General features: G+C 43.4%; 2 protein-coding genes across 12 annotated transcripts in view; both read right to left on the reverse strand.

Moving 5' to 3' along the window:
* Positions 1 to 13,377, reverse strand: part of grik1a (glutamate receptor, ionotropic, kainate 1a) — a 42,878-nt gene extending 29,501 nt beyond the window's left edge. For 3 of the 5 annotated variants that reach the window (XM_037120496.1, XM_037120495.1, XM_037120492.1), the window contains exons 1-6: positions 12,985 to 13,377; positions 4,291 to 4,458; positions 2,512 to 2,769; positions 1,124 to 1,305; positions 424 to 477; positions 85 to 255 (exon numbers count right to left, since the gene is read on the reverse strand). In XM_037120496.1, coding sequence (XP_036976391.1) covers positions 85 to 255; positions 424 to 477; positions 1,124 to 1,305; positions 2,512 to 2,769; positions 4,291 to 4,458; positions 12,985 to 13,066 — 915 coding nt within the window. In that variant the 5' untranslated portion in view covers positions 13,067 to 13,377. Of the gene's footprint in view, positions 1 to 84; positions 256 to 423; positions 478 to 1,123; positions 1,306 to 2,511; positions 2,770 to 4,290; positions 4,459 to 4,823; positions 4,865 to 5,311; positions 5,334 to 12,984 lie in introns of those variants that run through there. The other 2 variants (XM_037120494.1, XM_037120493.1) reach the window with 2 other exon arrangements.
* A 1,749-nt stretch (positions 13,378 to 15,126) lies between these two features.
* Positions 15,127 to 17,766, reverse strand: part of LOC119031161 (T-lymphoma invasion and metastasis-inducing protein 1-like) — an 82,179-nt gene continuing 79,539 nt past the window's right edge. For all 7 annotated transcript variants that reach the window (XM_037119422.1, XM_037119423.1, XM_037119421.1 and 4 more), the window contains one exon: positions 15,127 to 17,524. In XM_037119422.1, the coding sequence (XP_036975317.1) occupies positions 16,878 to 17,524 (647 nt within the window). In that variant the 3' untranslated portion in view covers positions 15,127 to 16,877. The remainder of the gene's footprint in view (positions 17,525 to 17,766) is intronic.

Raw genomic sequence — 17,766 nt, forward strand, 5'->3', positions numbered from 1 at the left:
GCAAATGTGCATCACTGGCTTTCAGCAGAGCAGGTGTTTGTACTGTTAGCACTCTGTTGTAAGAAATAAAGGTACAGGGCTTACAGTCATGATCCCATCCATCAGGCCACTCTCTTGTTTGGGCCCCTGCAGTCTTTCCATGGCCCACTTGTCCATGGTGGAGGCCACTCCGGGATCATCGACGTTCAGCAGTCTGAAGCCCGTCATGTTGACTCCGCTGTAGCGGTACGGCTCCAAGTCCAAGGCAAACAAATCCTGTCGAGAAAAGGGAAGCAGAGAGATTGGAGCTGTGGTTACAGGCGTCACTTTATCAACTTTTTTATTTGTGATAATGATCCACAGCAGCGGCCTGTTCACAAGACCAAGTTCAAGGCCAAAACAAGCTTGGTTTTTACTTCCCATACAAGATTTTTTTTTTCTCACCAAAGTCGTGAAAAAGAAATGGTAGTACTCGGTCATCATTCCCATTGATGAAAGCTGTGAAAGGAAATGAAGAGAAAGAAAAAGCAATAAGAGAAAATGCCAGGCCATATTGCGTAGTTTGAATATGATGAGCTCCACAACTTGAATAACAAAGCGCTTCGGTTGGCTTTTCACGGAGCATCAAATGTGTTCCACATTTGCACTTGTCAGTTAATTTATTTTGTGACATTTAAGACGGCTATACACAAATAAGAACAGAAGTGATTAATGAATCTAACCTTAGTTACAAACTAAACAAACGTGTGGCTTAACACGGGTTCATTTAAAAGGCACTTTAGGATGTTGGAATTAATGCACACAAGAATAGCTACAGATGCATTTGTCTGTTTCAGATTCATTAAGTATGATACTTCATTTTATAAGTTAAATTAGATTTTTCCAAAGAGAAACAAGATGGGAAACAAGCTGTGGACCGTTTCATAATGTCAACAATAAAGGAAATGTTATTTCATCCTGAACATCAACAACTTTTCTTTATCATACCCTTAAATGGTAACGCAAGCCTTCATAAACAAGGTAATAGGTTTCATATGCTCCTTGAAAAGAGCCATCAAAGGTTGTGCCCACCAAAGGACTCGTAAATGTGCTGTAAAATCAGCAGAACCAACTAATTAAAAGCCACTTCAGTCCCTGAACAAACCTGCTTAAGGAGCTCCGCGGCCATGCGATAGGAGCAGTCAAAGAGAATAAAAAATTCCTTGTCTTTCTTCAGTTCTTTAAGCAGCGGTCGGGCATCTTGGTTGCCCGGGGTCAACTGGCGGATCTTGATCTTCAGGTTGAACTTTGCTGGAGCCTTGATCAACTCCTGCATCCGCATCAGACCTAAAAAAATGAAAATTAAATGTTTTTTGTTTGTTTGTTTTGCCCCTACTTTTCTGCAAGAAGGACACAGGACAGGGTCAGAGGAACGTGGACCGCAACTGAGAGATCAGTTACTGCATCATCCAACCGGCCAACTTCTTGCTTAAATTCATAGACCTTCCTGTCAGAGTTTCCTTCTTTGTCTTTGGTCACCTCAAAGTCAGCCAAACACACACCCATTTTCTACAGTCTGTACATATCACCCTACATTCCTGCTTTCCTGTACGTTTGTGCACACGAAAAAAAAATTGTGTCTCCGCGTGACATTTCGGGAAAATAAAAATCTGATCGAATTAAAAAAGGCTTGAAAAAATCTATAAACTATGACATTTCGGCAGCAGCATTTCATATTCTCTGGGTCGCCTCTACATGGGACTCGGCTTGATTTTCTGGCCGTCAGCGTTGTGGTTTGGCTCAAAGTCAGAGGGCAGGGAACACTGGCAGCTGTTCGAATGCGAGGCACTCGTGCCCTGTCACAGATTGGGTTCACTGGCCGACACGAGAAAGGTGACTATCGCAGGCAGTGGGATCGCATCTTGTGAGTAATTATAACCCTGACATATGAATACGTTGTAAGGTCCAGAAAACACAAGGCGGTACTTCTTGACCTCTTCCGCTTCTCAGTTCTTCACTTTTAAATGTCATGCAACTGTTACGGCTGACATCAAATGATGCAGAGGAGAATAACATCATGAGCAAAATGCCATCTACAGTAAATTATTATTGCAGAAAAAATTGCAAAAAAAATAAAATGCTGAAATCCAAATCCAACAGATAATCTGGGATTTTTGATGGTAGTACAGTGATTAAACTGATACTGTGCATTCCTGGTCTGTATCTCTACAGTATATCATAGTTATTAAATGATCCATTTCTGTCCTGAATTGTTCTGTTGTAGCTCCAGTCAAATAAGCCCCTCTGTCTGTCTGTTTGATCATCATACTCACAAGAGGAGGACTTATTCTTCCTTAAAAGAATGTTCTGCTTTAACTCAGTTTGATTCCACTTTTATTCAGCAAATCTGTTTTAATTACAACACAAAAAAGGCTGACTAAATCCTGCCGGGTTTACCTTCCATTGTCTGTTTTAAACAATCAGTTTTGTTTGAACAGTTTTGGAAGTCACAACGGCAATCTGACCAATTTTAAAAGAACAGCTCGGCCCTACCCGTGCTGTCCTCGTAGACCACCGTCAGCTTCCTCCATTTGAAGAAAGTCACCACGTCCAGGATGGCCCTGGCAATGGCGGTGTACTCAGGGAACAAGTTGATGAAGAAGGTGTCCTTGTTGTCCACCGACGGGTGTTTCCAGCGGGTCTGTATGTGAGGGACCTCCAGGGCGTTGCAGATGGACTGGACAGCACTGACCGAGGAGCTGTGCGAAGGACCGAACACGGCAACCACCCCGAGAGCCAGCTGGTCACAGACTGGTGGCAAAGAGCGATACAGCTTTGACTGACTTGAACGGACATCTTATCGGCAACTCAAAGGGCTGCACTTAAGTTTAATTTTGAGGTACCTGTAGAATATATATGTATTTCCGTTCTGTGCTGTTTTACATTTTTTCACCACTACACTTCAGAGGGAACCACTGTACTTTTTTCATTCCATTCACCTGATACTTAACGCTACAAGTTACATATAACATTAAAAACATAGCATACGCTTTTATGATACAGTGCAATAGCTACTACAATACTGACCTGCCGGGTGGTAAGCTATATAAAGTACAAAAACTGGCCACGCACTGACATTGACTACAACAATATTAAAATGTATATGCTGGTAATAAAACAGAAAATTCTCTCACTGACAATACTTCTGTCCTTTTACTTCAGTAACATTTTGAACTTTTAGCCTAACACATTGGCGACTATTTACTTTTTAGACCGTGATATTTCTACTCTAACATAAGAAAAACATATGCCAACGTATACACCATTTAAAACAGCAGGGACAGTTTAGTCGTGGACAGCTGAACTATCTGTCTGTCTTACGAGACAAACATGGGTTGATTGTGATCACTTTTAGCCTACTGCTAACGCTAGCTAACGTCACTCGAAGATAGCACATTAGCGACGTTAGCTAGTCAAGCTCCAGACAATTCATGTGAGCAGCAGTCACTACTAAATACACCTGTTGCATTGGTAAGTATTGAATGTGACATTTATGGAATTAAATGAATAAATACTATCATATTTGGATATCTTAAAATCGTGTTTCCTTACCTTTGATAGATGATATTTATCCCCTTTAGGCTAATCAGTAATCACACTAGCCTATGCTAGTCAATTAGATACGCGAACTAGCATACCAAATATAGGTTGGAGACCTTAAACTTGCAGGAATAAAGTTGTCCCACTCTGTTAGATATGAGAAAATGATAAAATAGACTGTCTATCCCAAGTATCGCCTTAAAATTACAGCTGCTTAACTTTTACAGAGCGCTTGCCTGTACACAAAGTACACAGAAATGATTTGACCTTAGCTGACTTAACAAGCTAGGAAATGTATATATCATTAAATTCCACTAATGAAAACATAACTATGAACATTATGTCCAAGTTCTCTCAATGTCATATTCCATTGCTGCCCCTTAAATCCCCCTCAATCCGAAACAATGGACCATTAACTTTTTGAAAGTTTTATATCCAGAAGACACACATGAAGGATTCAGGTGATTAACATTATGTTGTCATCACTGAGCATGGCTGGGAGATGTATTATCTGTATTCTACTAATGAAAACATAGTCATGAATCTTAAATTCCATTTCTCTCCCTGTTATATTCCATTCCCGCCCTTAAATCCCCCTCGTTCCTGTACTCTGGGCCATTAACTTTTTCAGAGCAGTTATCTACCCATAAAGGACACATGAATAATGTAGGTGATTATGTTGTTCTGGCCTTAGCATAGCTATAATAATAATAATAATAATAATTTCCCCACCTCGTCTCGAAGCTTCGAAGCCATCGAACAGGTTGATCCTCTGAATGTCGTAGGTGAGAGTGGTGTTGGGCATCAGGGTCTTGTTGCGGTTTATGTTATTGACAGCGAACTTGAACGCCAGCTCGTCCATGCTCACTAACTCACTCTCCCGGGTCTCGAAAATACCACCTGGATGGAAAAATAAAGAAGACAAAGAGACCGCCTGTCAGCGCTAATGTGAACAAACACTGTCGCCGCGGCTGTCTCTGTGATAACGGAGTGATTCAGTGCTCCTGTGAGGGGTCGTAAATTCTGCCACCTTTGGTTAACATTAAAAGAGGGCCTTTCAAAATGCCACACAAACTCGATGAAGCAAAACACTTGATTTGGCTGTCAGATTTGTCAGTGATGACGTGCCATTTACTGTGTCTCCCCATCAATTGACCTTGTGATTCAAATCAAACACGTTTATCTTTGAACACTGCACACACTCTGCAACTACTAGCGTTGGTGAATTTGCTTATATTTAATTAAATGCAAAAAAAGATACTAACACAGGAAATAACGTAACATCAAGGCCTCTGTAATAGGTCTGCGCAGTGTGCTGTTTCAGCATCAGCACTTGCAATGTGCACATGAGCAATAGTCCAAGTAGAGGGTATTGGCAGTACCGCATATCTGTTGGTACTGGCACACACGTTGTCCAGTATAAGCCGATGTGATTATTAGGAAGGTTAACATTATGACAATTCAAATGTTTTCAGTGCTCCTGTCTTTTTTTTGGACATTGAAGTTCACTGTTAAAACCGTGCAACATCCTGCCCTCCATGAGGTCCATGTCTTTTTTGCAGGTTTTGGTGTCTTTACGTATTCTGTGTATGTAAGAAAATCGGCTGATATATCGATATTGAAATTCTTTTTTACTATAGGGCAATTTGAATACATCATGCACCAACTTTCCCTTCAAATCCAGGGTTCTTGGATACACGGGAGTTTGCTGCTTGAGAGTGGAACGCTGGCTTTAGAGACGCAGCAAACTCACCAATCATAATCCCTCTTTGATCAGTTTATTAAGCAATGCAGGGCCTCCTTGGGTCATTTCATAAAATGCACTGAAACCTACAAAATCACCCCGATTAATTGCGAAGGATTAGAAATTGTGATAAGTATAGTCCATCTCAGAAAAAAACAAAATCTTTTTTCGCTCAAAATCCCAGTTACAAACAGCCCTGTGGACAGATGACGTGAGTATAAGCTGATAACAAGAACCTCTTTTGGTTTTACTTTGCATACCCTTTTCATGTGAATGCAGCTATAAAGCGATACTCTGTTTTCTTACTTTTGTCCACGCCATCATGTCTACATGGTACTAGTTCTAAACAGTGTGCCTAATCAATCGAGGGGATTTTTCACTAGCTGTTAACCCAAGAGTTACCAAAAAGAAGTGTTAATTGTTAACGATGGGCGTAGGAAACTCATAACCGCTTTGTAAAGGGGTTAGAATTTGTTACCATATTATTCCAGACTGGTCAGCGCAGTAAAGATAATGCTTATTGCAGCAGATGATACGTGATAATACAAATCTTGGCAGAAAGTCAGACTCTACAGAGGAGATTTTGTGATTAAGGGCCGTCTGCCCTGAGCAGCAGCGAGATAAATCCCCCTGTGGAGTCCAGACAGTGGAGGTGGAGGTGGTGGTGGCTGTTGACTCTGCTGTGACCAACAGACTGATGGAATGATGAAGCTGAATCCGCGAAGTCGTGTGGTGAAGGCAGGAGGAGGGGGGAGTGGAGGTAGGCTGTGTTATAGTGGATGGATGCGACCAGCTGGTGTGAACACCTGATATCTTAATTGACAACCCAGGATAAGGACAGGACTGAACACTAGGACAGAGTGAGAAATGAACTAAAAGCCCTCAGCAGCAGATAAAACTCGGTCTGCATCCCATTCACATAAGCCAGGCACGGACAGGATGCTCGAAAAAGAGGTGTGGGAGTCTCCGGAAACCCAGACGAGGTCGACAGCATTCGCATAAACTCGTCGAACGAGGCGGTGCGAAACATTTTGTGCGATCTACAATTACCAGCAAACGGCCTGACTTAATGAGGGTCAATTCCAGCAGTTCGATTTATGCAAATCAAATCTCCCCGTCATAAACAAAGCCAATAAATACATTACGTCCACGATAAAAGCTAATATTCGTAATTTCAGTGCCTCCGGCTTTAATATTCAACGAGCGGAGGAATTAATTTGGAATTCCCACGGAAGCATGCAAATGAAGATGAATGTTAAGTGCTCGAAGATGAACAATCAGAATTTGCCTCCAAGACGTTAAGTATTATTCCAGACACCTTTTTTTTTTTCTTTTAAATCAAAGTGGGAGAAAGTCATACAGATTCGGGCTGCTCTGGACTTAAACCATACGGGGACCACAGGCCCTGCACAACTCGCTGCACGGACCAGCTGTCAGCAGGCTTTCAAGAAAACAATGCCGTTCGGACAGACTTCTGAAATTGCCCCGAAACTCCTCATCAACATTCTGTCATCCGGGCGTGGAAGATGTGAAAGCGTGGACTCGGAGGCAAGATGAAATGGAAGTATGGCGTAATTGCTCCTGCAGTGTGAAAGGGCAGGCAATGAAAAGGCTTTAAGAGCCTCTTGCGGAGATTCGAACGGACGAGTCAGTTCACATCATTCAAGACGGACGGCCAAAGCAAAAAAAAAAAAAAAGAATCGATGGACGGATTACTGTCAGTCTTGCAGTTACATTTCTCAAGTTGATTTGGCATGAGAGGGCAACTTTTTTGCTCCCCTCGAACTGAATCCATATAAAACCATTTTGGTCTGTTTGTTCACTTGTGCGTCCTGTCTCTTCTGCTATCAAAATAGTGCCGACGCCTTCACCAGGTTCTACTTTTTTTTTTTTTTGTTTTAAAGCAAGTTTCACGCTCACTCTGAAATGATGTCTCAGAAGTGTAACACAGAAATGAAAAGAGTTCCAGTGCAAAGACTCCTAAAAAACTACAAACATGCAGGGGTGGGGGGGTGGGGGGGTCTTTTGAGGCCTCCTGACACCACTGCACACTTCAGCACATGACACGAAACACGAATGCTCATGAAGACAGCCCAGTTACAGATGAAATCACTGTAAAGGCAACAGCAGCCAATTGGCAATTTGAACCATTACGCCATTAACATGAAACTGTCGTTTTCCTCTGCAATTAAGGTGATCACCAGGTACATAGCTGGAACTGGCGGGAAAACTGGGCCATAAAAATGTGAATTATGTGTTACAGTGCGGCAGATGGAATGTGAGGCGATTTATCCGCCTGCTGTGGTGGGAGGACAAAAACATAAAACAAGACGCTGAAGAACGAGAATCTGAGCTTTGTGCCAACCTGTCACGCAAAAAACCGGATCAGTCTCTTCACCGACACGCCAGTGGATAAAGAGGACTACTGTGTGTGTGCGCGTGTGCGTGTGTGTGTGTGTGAGTGCACGCGCAGTAGAATCTCACACCACCCATCAGTCACTAGCTGTTCAATTACAAACAATTACGACTTACGCTCGTCACCCGCCACAACACCTTGAACCCTACGCTCCATTGTGACTGCGGCAGTCATAAAAAAAATGTGTTTTTTTTTTTTCTTTTTTGTTTTTTTTTTTATCCTTCCTCGTAAATGAATTGACGCACAATCGGAGCTCTAAAAGCATCCATTCAGCTCCGAAATAATGAGGAATAATTTGCCTTCGGGAACACACATCAGTCTGACCTACGAGACAGCGCGGATGAGCGTTAAAAGTTCCAGGCGACCCCGCGGGACTCCGTAAATGCCTTTTAACATGCGGCTGGGGTTTTGCAGGTAGATTCCATCTGCATAAAATATAAGCACACTCAAGCTGCTTTAAAAACACAAGGGCAGCTCATTACGGTCAACTGAGGACGGGCGTAAACAAGTCTTTCCTTTTGCGTCAGCGGTGATTAATGTCTGCGCGAGATCTGCGTTATCTGACTATGCTTTATGGTATTTGTCCTTTTTCAAACAAATGGTTTGTGAGTGGCAGAGCAGGTGTTGGCTAACCTGCCATTTGCATTCAGGTGTGTGTGCACATGTAAAATATCGAGGGAGGCTTAATTATGCTGTGTCGCACGTTGCCTTTTTCATCGTTAAAGCAATCAGGCTTAATGTATCAGCATGTTCCACTTAATTTCATACTTTATACAAGAGGAGGAAAGTTTTTTTCATATTGGACTCTGTGAATTCCAAACGGTAGAAAAAAAGACATCGCGATCCACCTTCTATTTCAGTGGAGGGCCACACAAACCGCCACTCAGTACCTGTGACAGGGCAAATCTTCCTAACAGCTCTGAGCGATCACTGAGCTGGACATTTGAAGAGATGTTCTCCTTTTTTCGTTGACAGTGGGGAAACTACTACCATCTGCGTCTCTCTCTGAAAACGGCTCGACGTGCACTTTGGAGAGGCGACGGAGCCGCAGGCAGGAGGAAATGCATCCGGGAGGGTTCAAATAAAAGAAACTAAAAAAATAAATAAATAAATGTGGGTCTCAGGTGTCAAACTGAATGACATTTCACGGCACTGCGGTTGAAAAAAAACAACGTGGGGAAACATTTTGTTCCCTGACAACAAATCAAGGGAGCTGCACAAATGGCAAACAAGGTAAATGTGCAATCAGGAACGCCAGAGGAGAGAGAAAAAAGGGAAACAGGGACAAAAATAACGAAACAGACCGAAAGAGGGTTTTATACAAAATCGAGAACACACAAGGCTTTAGAAAAAATACGGTAGAAGTCTAAACCTGGCATTTTGACAGAGTCACGTCAAGTTATTATACGCCAAAACAGAAAATTCGTCGTCCACATAACATTTCTGGAGCTTCGCGACAAGACAGCGACACAGAATTCTTGTTTTAAACATTAAAAGTATTCATAAGCCCCTTGAGATCTCAAAGTGATTTAAAACTAAATGATGTACACTTTCCCGTTGAGCTTGTGCCCCCACCTCAGCTAACACTCTTAGCTTAGCAGCTACAGTGAAGATTTCAGCTTTAAAAAGAGTGGAAATAGCGTATTTTTTCAAATCAGCCGGGATCTCAGAGCAGCCAGAGAGCTGCATATTTATGTTTTTTTTTTCCTGGTTGTTAACATTAGCATCAGGCCGAGTAGATAATGACTGAGTTTTGATTTTTGGGTGAACTTATCCTTTAATATTTAAGAACATGACACCCATTTTTCTTTCTTTCTTTTCTTTTCTTTTCTTTTTTTTTTTTACATCAGCACTCAAATGAGAGCCAAAAAAAGGAGTTATTACCTGTAATTTGCAGGTTTTAGAACCGGTTACCATGACAGCGGTATGTGTTAAAGCTGACAAAAAAAAACAAAAAAACACACAGCTTCCTTTCAGGTTCAATCTCTCTCTCAGGTTTTGTGCTCACAAGTCAGACAAGACACAGGTGCCACTAGATCAGACGGAGAAAAAGGGCGTCTGCGAATGACAACTGTTTCACTCACCAGCCTGAAATCAATCTGCACATCACAAGAAAAAAAGAGACTCATGAGACCGCAGGATCAATACAGACAAGTGAACGACAACACATACCACGCGACGAACTACAGCTCCATCTCCCTCCTCGCAAACCAAACCTTGGGTCTCTGCCAGCGTGATAAACGATCCAGCTCCTGAGGCAGCCAATTCCACAGTTTATCCGCGTGTATATATCTTCTACAGAAGTAAGGGCCAACTTTCAAAAACTCCTGCAATTTGGCCGCGGAGAGGGATTCATTCGTTTTTTTAATGGCCATTTGTTGGGGCGAAAGCAACTAATGAATGGATAAAATTAAGCAGGTAGCCTTTTAATGAATGCAGGACAAGGCTCAGACTTAACTCGAGCAACTCCATTTAACGGGGGAGGACACTTCGAGCCAAACTTTGCAGTTCACAGACGCAGATAGCGCGTCTGTGTGTATAAATCCTGTGTGAATTTCGACGGGGCTCGCGTTGTTCAAGGGTGTCTGGAGCCGAGGCCTGAACTTATTGGTCCTGAATGGTCCTGAATATTAATGTGTGACCCAGAGCTAAACTCTGGATCAGACACCCCCTGCATGTGCATGTGCAAATGTGGACTTCACAGGCTGAAATGACCAAATGCTGCCAGTGCTAAAAAAGATCTAACACCAAAGCATCATACAGCCTAACAGAAGCCCTCTAATGTTCTGTTTGAGAAAAAAAACAAAGTATGACAAAGACATGGAGGATTATAGCTTATTAGATGTAATCAATGCTGGTGAATACAGCATGTCTGCTGATCAGTGACAAGAAACTGATTTAACACGTCTCACTCCCACAGATCCATCGTCATAACTTCTGTGTCCTTTTAGCAAGGTCGTTAAAGTCGCCCTCCAATCAAAAATGGGTTTAATCTACAGTTACTTTACTCAAATGATTGAATTTCAGTGTGCAGAATGATGCGCGTGCAGAGGTCGGCAGTAGAAGACTGTTTCCGTGTGTATCTGCTCCTCTTAAATTCTGAAATCTGGTGTCATTTGTAAGAAACAGCCAGAAATCAAATCAAAAAACTATCGATGGCAACACAACGTTTCACGCTGCTCAGTACATCCTTTGCTGTAGTTATATTTGGGTGTAGCAACTAGCTGCCATTGGCAAGTTAGCTGTGGCGCTAGGTGGCCCTATTACCTGACGAGAGTCTGCCCACAACTGCAGCCTCGGCTAGCTGGTTAGCAACACAAGACAACACTGTTAGTTCATCTCTTTTTTTGCCTATAGCCTAAAAATCGCTCCTTTAAGATGTTTTGAGGCTGATGACGGTACAATATCTAACTAAGTATGGAACAAATGGACTTTTGAGTGAAGTAGGAGACATCGAAAAACCAGCAGATCGTCTGCATATTGGTAGTTTCCATAAGGGAGAATTAATAGCTACTAAAAGACAGCAAATTTGAATGTCTTTAAACAGGCTGAGGGTATAAACGCACCCTATTCTGTCGTTGAAAACACCAAAACAATCAAACCTTTTATAATTATGTTTGGCTGTTGTGTATAAGCAGCTCAGTCGCCACCTGTGGCATAAAAACTGGGTAATTCTGATGAGTACTCAGGGGCAAAACCGGTCTTTTCGTTAACCTAACCAGATCGCAAGCACAGAAACATAAAGAAACATAAAGTGTCTGGAGCAGCCCTGTAAGTATGTTAACCTCTTTAGATCTCTCCAAGTTAAAAACAGGTGGCAGTGACCTCAAACCTCAATGCCCATTCATCCATTGCCTGTAACGGCTTTGTCCCTTTTGTGGGGTCACAGGGGTCTTTGCTGGATCCAATCCCAGCTGTCTCTGGGCAAGGGCAGGATACTCCCTGGACAAGTCGCCAGCTCATCGCAGGGCCCTCACTGATGGCAGAGGCCACCATGCAAGGTTCCAACTGCACATCAGGAGCAATTTGGGGTTCAGTATCTTGCTCAAGGACACTTGAACATGCAGCTCAGCACAGAGCACCAGAGTTAGGATTTGAACCATCTACCCGCTGAGCTACAGTCGCCCCTGTGTTAGAAGAGAGGAAACTAAAGTCATCTGGAGAATGCAGGCATCGATCGCGCTACCTCTCACATGCTAAGCGAGTGCTCTACCAGTTGAGCTAATTCCCCTTGCAGCCCCCAAAGCATTCAGCCAATTAGATCCACATATTACGATCTGACTGTGGTCCGATTCAAAGCCTGAAAGTGAGGCGCTTTGATAATGAACACAGCCCACACACACAGCGCTCCACCACCACCACCAGCGATCTCACTCTTCTCAAGCAGGCGAAGTCCTCTCCCCGCACTTAACTCCACTACACGACCTGCTACAGCTCAGGCCGAGGATGATTGCATCGCCCTCGCTGGCTGCAACTCGTCCGCCTCAGTGATGGATAGGTCTCAGCATGCGTGTGTGAAGATCAGCTGCTGGGGGACATACTTTGAATGAAAAAAAAAAAGACTCTCTGATGTGGGGTGAAATCTTGGAGGAATCAATAATCTATTACTCGCAGCTGTTTGCGTGTAGTGGGGGCACACGTACCCCTCTGTGATGTGGCAGGAAATCCAATCTAAATTTCGATGATTCTTTTAAAGACCATGCACGGAAAGTTTACAAGATTACATTGGATTCAGAGTTATTATTATTTCTTTTCAATTTTATCAGAAAGCAGTGATGGATTAACAAAGAGGAGTGTTTCAATGAACCGCTAAAAAGGAGGGAAGGTTCAATTTGGAACTCTGATGATTTAAAAGCAATTTCTGATTTGTTTTTTTTTTTTATATTCTTTGCTTTCAGTGCAATTTGCTTTTATAGACTCAATTAGGGCAGACAGGTGGCAACCCTTATCTCCTAAACTAAATGAACCAGCAGAGGGGTGAATTGTCAGAGTGTGTTTTTATCCTTTGATGGCAGGCAATCAGTGTTTTCTGACACAGCCTCACTGACTAATATAACCTTGGTGGTATTAAGGGAGAAGTAATCCCATCATCACTTTCATGGAGTAAAAAAAGGCGCAAAACATCACAGAGCTGAAATAAAAATAAAAATAAAAAAAGAAAAGAAAGAAAACTATCAAAGTCTGAGGCAAAATGAAAATGGGACGCTCATGTGTGCCGTTTGGTCGGAACTCTGCAGCGCCGTGCGTAAACAGCTGTTGCGCTTACCGATTCTGAGGACTTGTGTCGAGCTCACGCAGAGCTGCGCCGCCACGAGAAGACAGAGGAAAAGTCCCTTTCTTCCCTCCATGGTGCTCCAGGCGAACTCACCGCGGACGCTGACACCATGACAGAGGGGAACCGCCTCTACCCGCGCAACCCGGACACCCGACGTGCCGTGCCAGCGCGCAACCCAAGTTTCATCCCCGATTCGACCTTTCCCCACTCGGCATCACTCCCGTCGCACCAAATAAGAGGAAACAAACGACGACCGCCGGTCAAATACATCCAACTTCAGTGTTTTAAGAATTCCGTCCAAGTCACATCCTCTTGACGAAAACGCGGATGGGAGAAGAGAAGCCAGCCAGCGGTCGGTGCGCGGGTCCACTTTTTCCTCACAAGTCAGCGCGCTTCAGAGGCGGCAGGAGCTGGAGGGGAGTGAGTGAGGGCGCACGGATCAGCGTCAAGCGAGCCGGAACGCAGCCCGTTTCCCTGTGCGGATTTTCAAAATAAAACAACTCACTCAACTTCCGGCAACCTGTTCGTCGAGGTAAATCGGGTGTTTTCGTTTCGTGCTGCTGTCCAAAGATGTGTTAGGATGTCTGTGACTATAGAGGCACATAGGGCGTACAGGCTCAGGCTGCACACACTATTTTGAATTTAATATATGAAACTCCACACAGGGATTCATAATGCCTTTTTTTGTGATGGGAGTAATGGTCATTTTAATCAGTTTTTCATGATAAATATCCTCCAATAATTCCTCACAATAAAGGGGAAAACAATTGCTCCCCCTTTTTTTTCTTACTTTCTTTATTTTTTGTTGTTCTGCAAACGTGACAGGCCAGCTTTTATACTGAAGGTGCCCATGGTCTAATTCTGGTTAGTTTGGCTCCCTTCGGTTTGGATTAAGGCGCAGATGGATTGGCAGCAGTTCCCTCCACCGGTCCAGATGAGAGAAGAATATAATCTTCAGGTTACGGGGCAGATGCCAGATTATCTCTCGCCGCAGACCAGCAAAGTCTTTATCTGACCGGGTCACTGGACGCCTTCCCATCCAGTCCCACCACTCTTGAAATGAGGTGGCTGCAGGACATGGGGACGATGTGAACAATCACCTGATGCACTCCAACACCCACCTTCATAAAAAAAATACAATAAAAGTCATAATACATAATATAATATTTCATGCTGTTTTTGTCATTATTCATGAGTAAAACGGTGATTTATAAGGCACGGCTGGATTTCTAAACTTTTTTGTTCACCCCGGGTCTTGTTCGATATCGTGACATTTAAAAAGAGGATTCCCAGTGCCAGCCTCACTCTCCTCAAGCAAAATCCCCATTGCATCAGAATTGACATTTTTGTTTATCGCTGTGTTTGTGAACTCCCTCACAGCTGGGAGCCAAGTGATTTGAAAAAAAAAAAAAAAAATCTGCCAAGTCAACCTGGACGACTGACAAACAGCCTATAGACAAACTTAATTAGCTCCGAAAATGACCATCTCAGCCTCTCCAGACGGAGCCCTTGGGCAACAGTCCTAACACGCTAAACTGGCCTGATATGAATACAGAGCAGAATTATAAGGAGGCTGTTAAATACCATACATGGGAGTGTCTGCTATAGCTGCAGAAATAGAACTGGTGCAGAACATTTGTAAAACACTTGGAATTAGTGTATTGGTGCATTTTGGTTTGATAAACTGATTTCAAAGGCATTTTGTCTTGGTCAACTTTGTGTCTTCATGTAGAATTGACTTGTGCTTTTAAATCTGGTGTCTTTTACTTCATACTGTGCCTTCGTTTTCCTTTTTAAAGTCTTAGCTGCCTGTGCTCTCAGAGTACTTGTTCAGTTTTCCATCCAACTTCAATCCCTTGGAGTGCCTTCACGGTTCAACATAACACATTTGAGGACTGCAATTTAATCCGCACAACCGTCCGGCATCAATCGCTTTTATTCGATCAACTGCATGTGATCCTTCCAGTAACCTCTGCGGGGTGGTTATGATGTTAATGAAAATGCAGGGGGAGAAAATGCTGTTTCTCAGATTTGTGTTTGTTTTTTCCTTTCCTGTGCAGCACAGACATTTGACTTCAGTATCACATGTGTGAAATGAGTAAAATAAAAAGACAGCACTTTTAACGCCAAAACTAAATTTAGAAAATTTATTTTAACATAAAAATGATAATACTCCACAGTTTTATGTACGAACACAGTTTTTTTTTTGTTAAAATACAAAGGAAGGAGTTGAAGGGGTTTTCTCACAGGATCTGCCTTCCAAGGCCAAAAGGGATTGTACCTCACAGTCTGAACGTCCTTTAACTGGGAATAATCACCCAGTGAGCTAAAATCTAAGAAACCAGCATCATAATAAAAAGACAATAACAAAGAACATCCAAAGTGTTTCCCTCCCACCACCTTCCTGGCACTCTGAATCAGAGTCGCTTGCAGATCTCTCCCCCTCTCACAGTTGGGTATTAAGTGCATGTTCAATACATCCATTAATGTGTGCATCAATCAGTGTGCCGTAGTGATGACATAAAGTGAAACAGCACAGCCTGGTGGTCGGAGGAAGAACTGCGGAAGGGACTGATGTGGATGTGAAGTCCGTCTTTGTGGTTGCGTTGATGTGACATAAAAAAGGCCCAAAAGGAAGATGTTTGACTCGGTCAGAGGACGAAAAAGGTCAACTGCATTGACTGCTCCTCTTGGAGTTACAGTACAGTCACTAATCATGGCTCTGTTGAATCCCCCGTTTCAAAACAAAGAATATTCAAGTAAAACAGGATTGTTGTTGTGGGAATTATTATGTCATGTACTGGGAAAAAATGAAGCATGAAGACAGCACGTCTTACGGGGTGAGAAACAGTCCAATTATATTAATGACCTTAACTTCATTTGAGCAACACATAGACCAACACTCATGTGAAGGGCACGAGCGTTGACTCCGTCGTAAGCTTGATTCCGGCACCAAACACACAAAAAGGTGGTTTGTAACAGTGGGCAGCTGAGTGTGTGGTGTAAACATTAAAAAAATTACAGTAAAAAGGCAATAATTAAATAGAGAATAGGTCGACTTATCTGTTGTCCAAACTATCTTTTAAAAAGGATATGCAAGGAGACAAAAGTGAGCTTTAAAACATTTTCATACAAGAGGTTTAACGGCACTCTATTGTACTCCTGACTTTACACCAATGTGCGGCTCAAACAATAAAAAGCACAATAAAGCTAGTCGGGATCTCGCCATCTTCTTTTTTTTTTCCCTTTTACACAGCAGTCGTTAAGCCAAAAGCCCCTGAAGAGAAGTTCAGTAACACACAGCCCTTGAGTGTTAAAATACAAACAGTTTTTCAGAGTCAAAAAAATAGAACACCCACATTCCTGTGTTGAAAAATAGACATTTTTGGCCACAAGGTCACAGTTCAAGTGATGACGTTGCTTCGGTACAATGTGTGCATGGTACAGTAGCTGCCTAGAGTCTCTAGTGTCTGTGCTTCTGTGTGTTATCTGCACTTACAGTGTACATGCACACACACTTTGCTTGTTTTGCTTGCGTGGACATGCAGTGGTGTCTGGTTCGCACGTTTAAATACAACAACTCCACAGGCGTGTGTGACGTCCAGTAACAGTGAGGACCCTCTACTCTTTAAGCAGTTCGGGTTGAGAATCTCGTGGGCCGAGTCCGTTTTACCTCTCCCAGCTCACTCTGTGTTTAAGTACTCTAGGATTGTCAGAAAAAAGGAGATGCAGGTGAGGCGGGAAGAAGAGGGTTGTGCGGTGATACATGAAGGACTGGCCGAGGTTCAACACCTTTTATACACGTTTTTCTCCTCCAGGTTCTACATATTTAAAGCTTGTACCCAAACTCTCCCACGTTTTTTTTTCCTTCATCTCGTCTCAAATCAGAAGACGTCGCTGTTGCACCCGTTGGCAAAGTCGTCTCGCCGCACCCAGATGACATCGTGGTCCTTGTTTGCGGCCCCCTCCACGGCGCACTGCTTCAAGGGGGCGAGCTTTATAGTCGGGGTCGCACAGCGGGATAGAGAGACGCCGCAGGAGGTGAAGGAGTCTACAGAGCCGGAATCATCGCCGTGCCTCAGTCCATCGACTCCCTCCTCCCGCATCGCACTTCCGGTCTCTACTCGTCCATTCAGGTTGCAGCTCCTCATCCCCCCACACTGCAGGTCGAGTCCCTCCATCTTCCCGTCGAGGTCGGCCGGTTCTGCCGACGCGGCTCGGACGGACTTGCAGTACTCGTCGTCATCGCTCAGAATGTCTGTCTCCTTCACCTGCCCCACGCCGATGCCGTCGCCCTGGTCTTCGTAGCAACCCAGGTCGAACTGCTCTTCCACCCAACGGTCCGTGTCCTCGCCCTGTGGCTTGTGGGACTGGAGAAGAGCATGCTGGGACAGGGTCGGGTAGGAGGAGTGCTGCGAAGGCTCAGAGTCGTTGCTGTTGTTGTTGTTGCCGTGGAAAACCAGGTCGGTGTCGATGGTGAAGCGGTTCCTCACCAGCTTTCTGCGGGCTAACGTTCGTGATGGAGCCGATGCTGAACAGACAGGAAAAAAAAAGACAAAAGGAAATTATATTTCAGCTTGATAATGTCATGTTCAAAACATTAGCTGTGTTTCCATCTAATTGTCAAGGGAATTTCAAGGGAACTTTGACCCGTTTGAAGTGAATAAACAAGGTTATGCAAAGCGTAGTTATGTAAACATTATGCATGCCAGAAGAGGAAGTAGAAGAGGTTGTGAACTGGAAATAAAAACAAGTAGTTTGCCATTGCTAATG

Source organism: Acanthopagrus latus, chromosome 13 (genome assembly GCF_904848185.1).
Source record: "Acanthopagrus latus isolate v.2019 chromosome 13, fAcaLat1.1, whole genome shotgun sequence".
NCBI lineage: Eukaryota > Metazoa > Chordata > Actinopteri > Spariformes > Sparidae > Acanthopagrus > Acanthopagrus latus.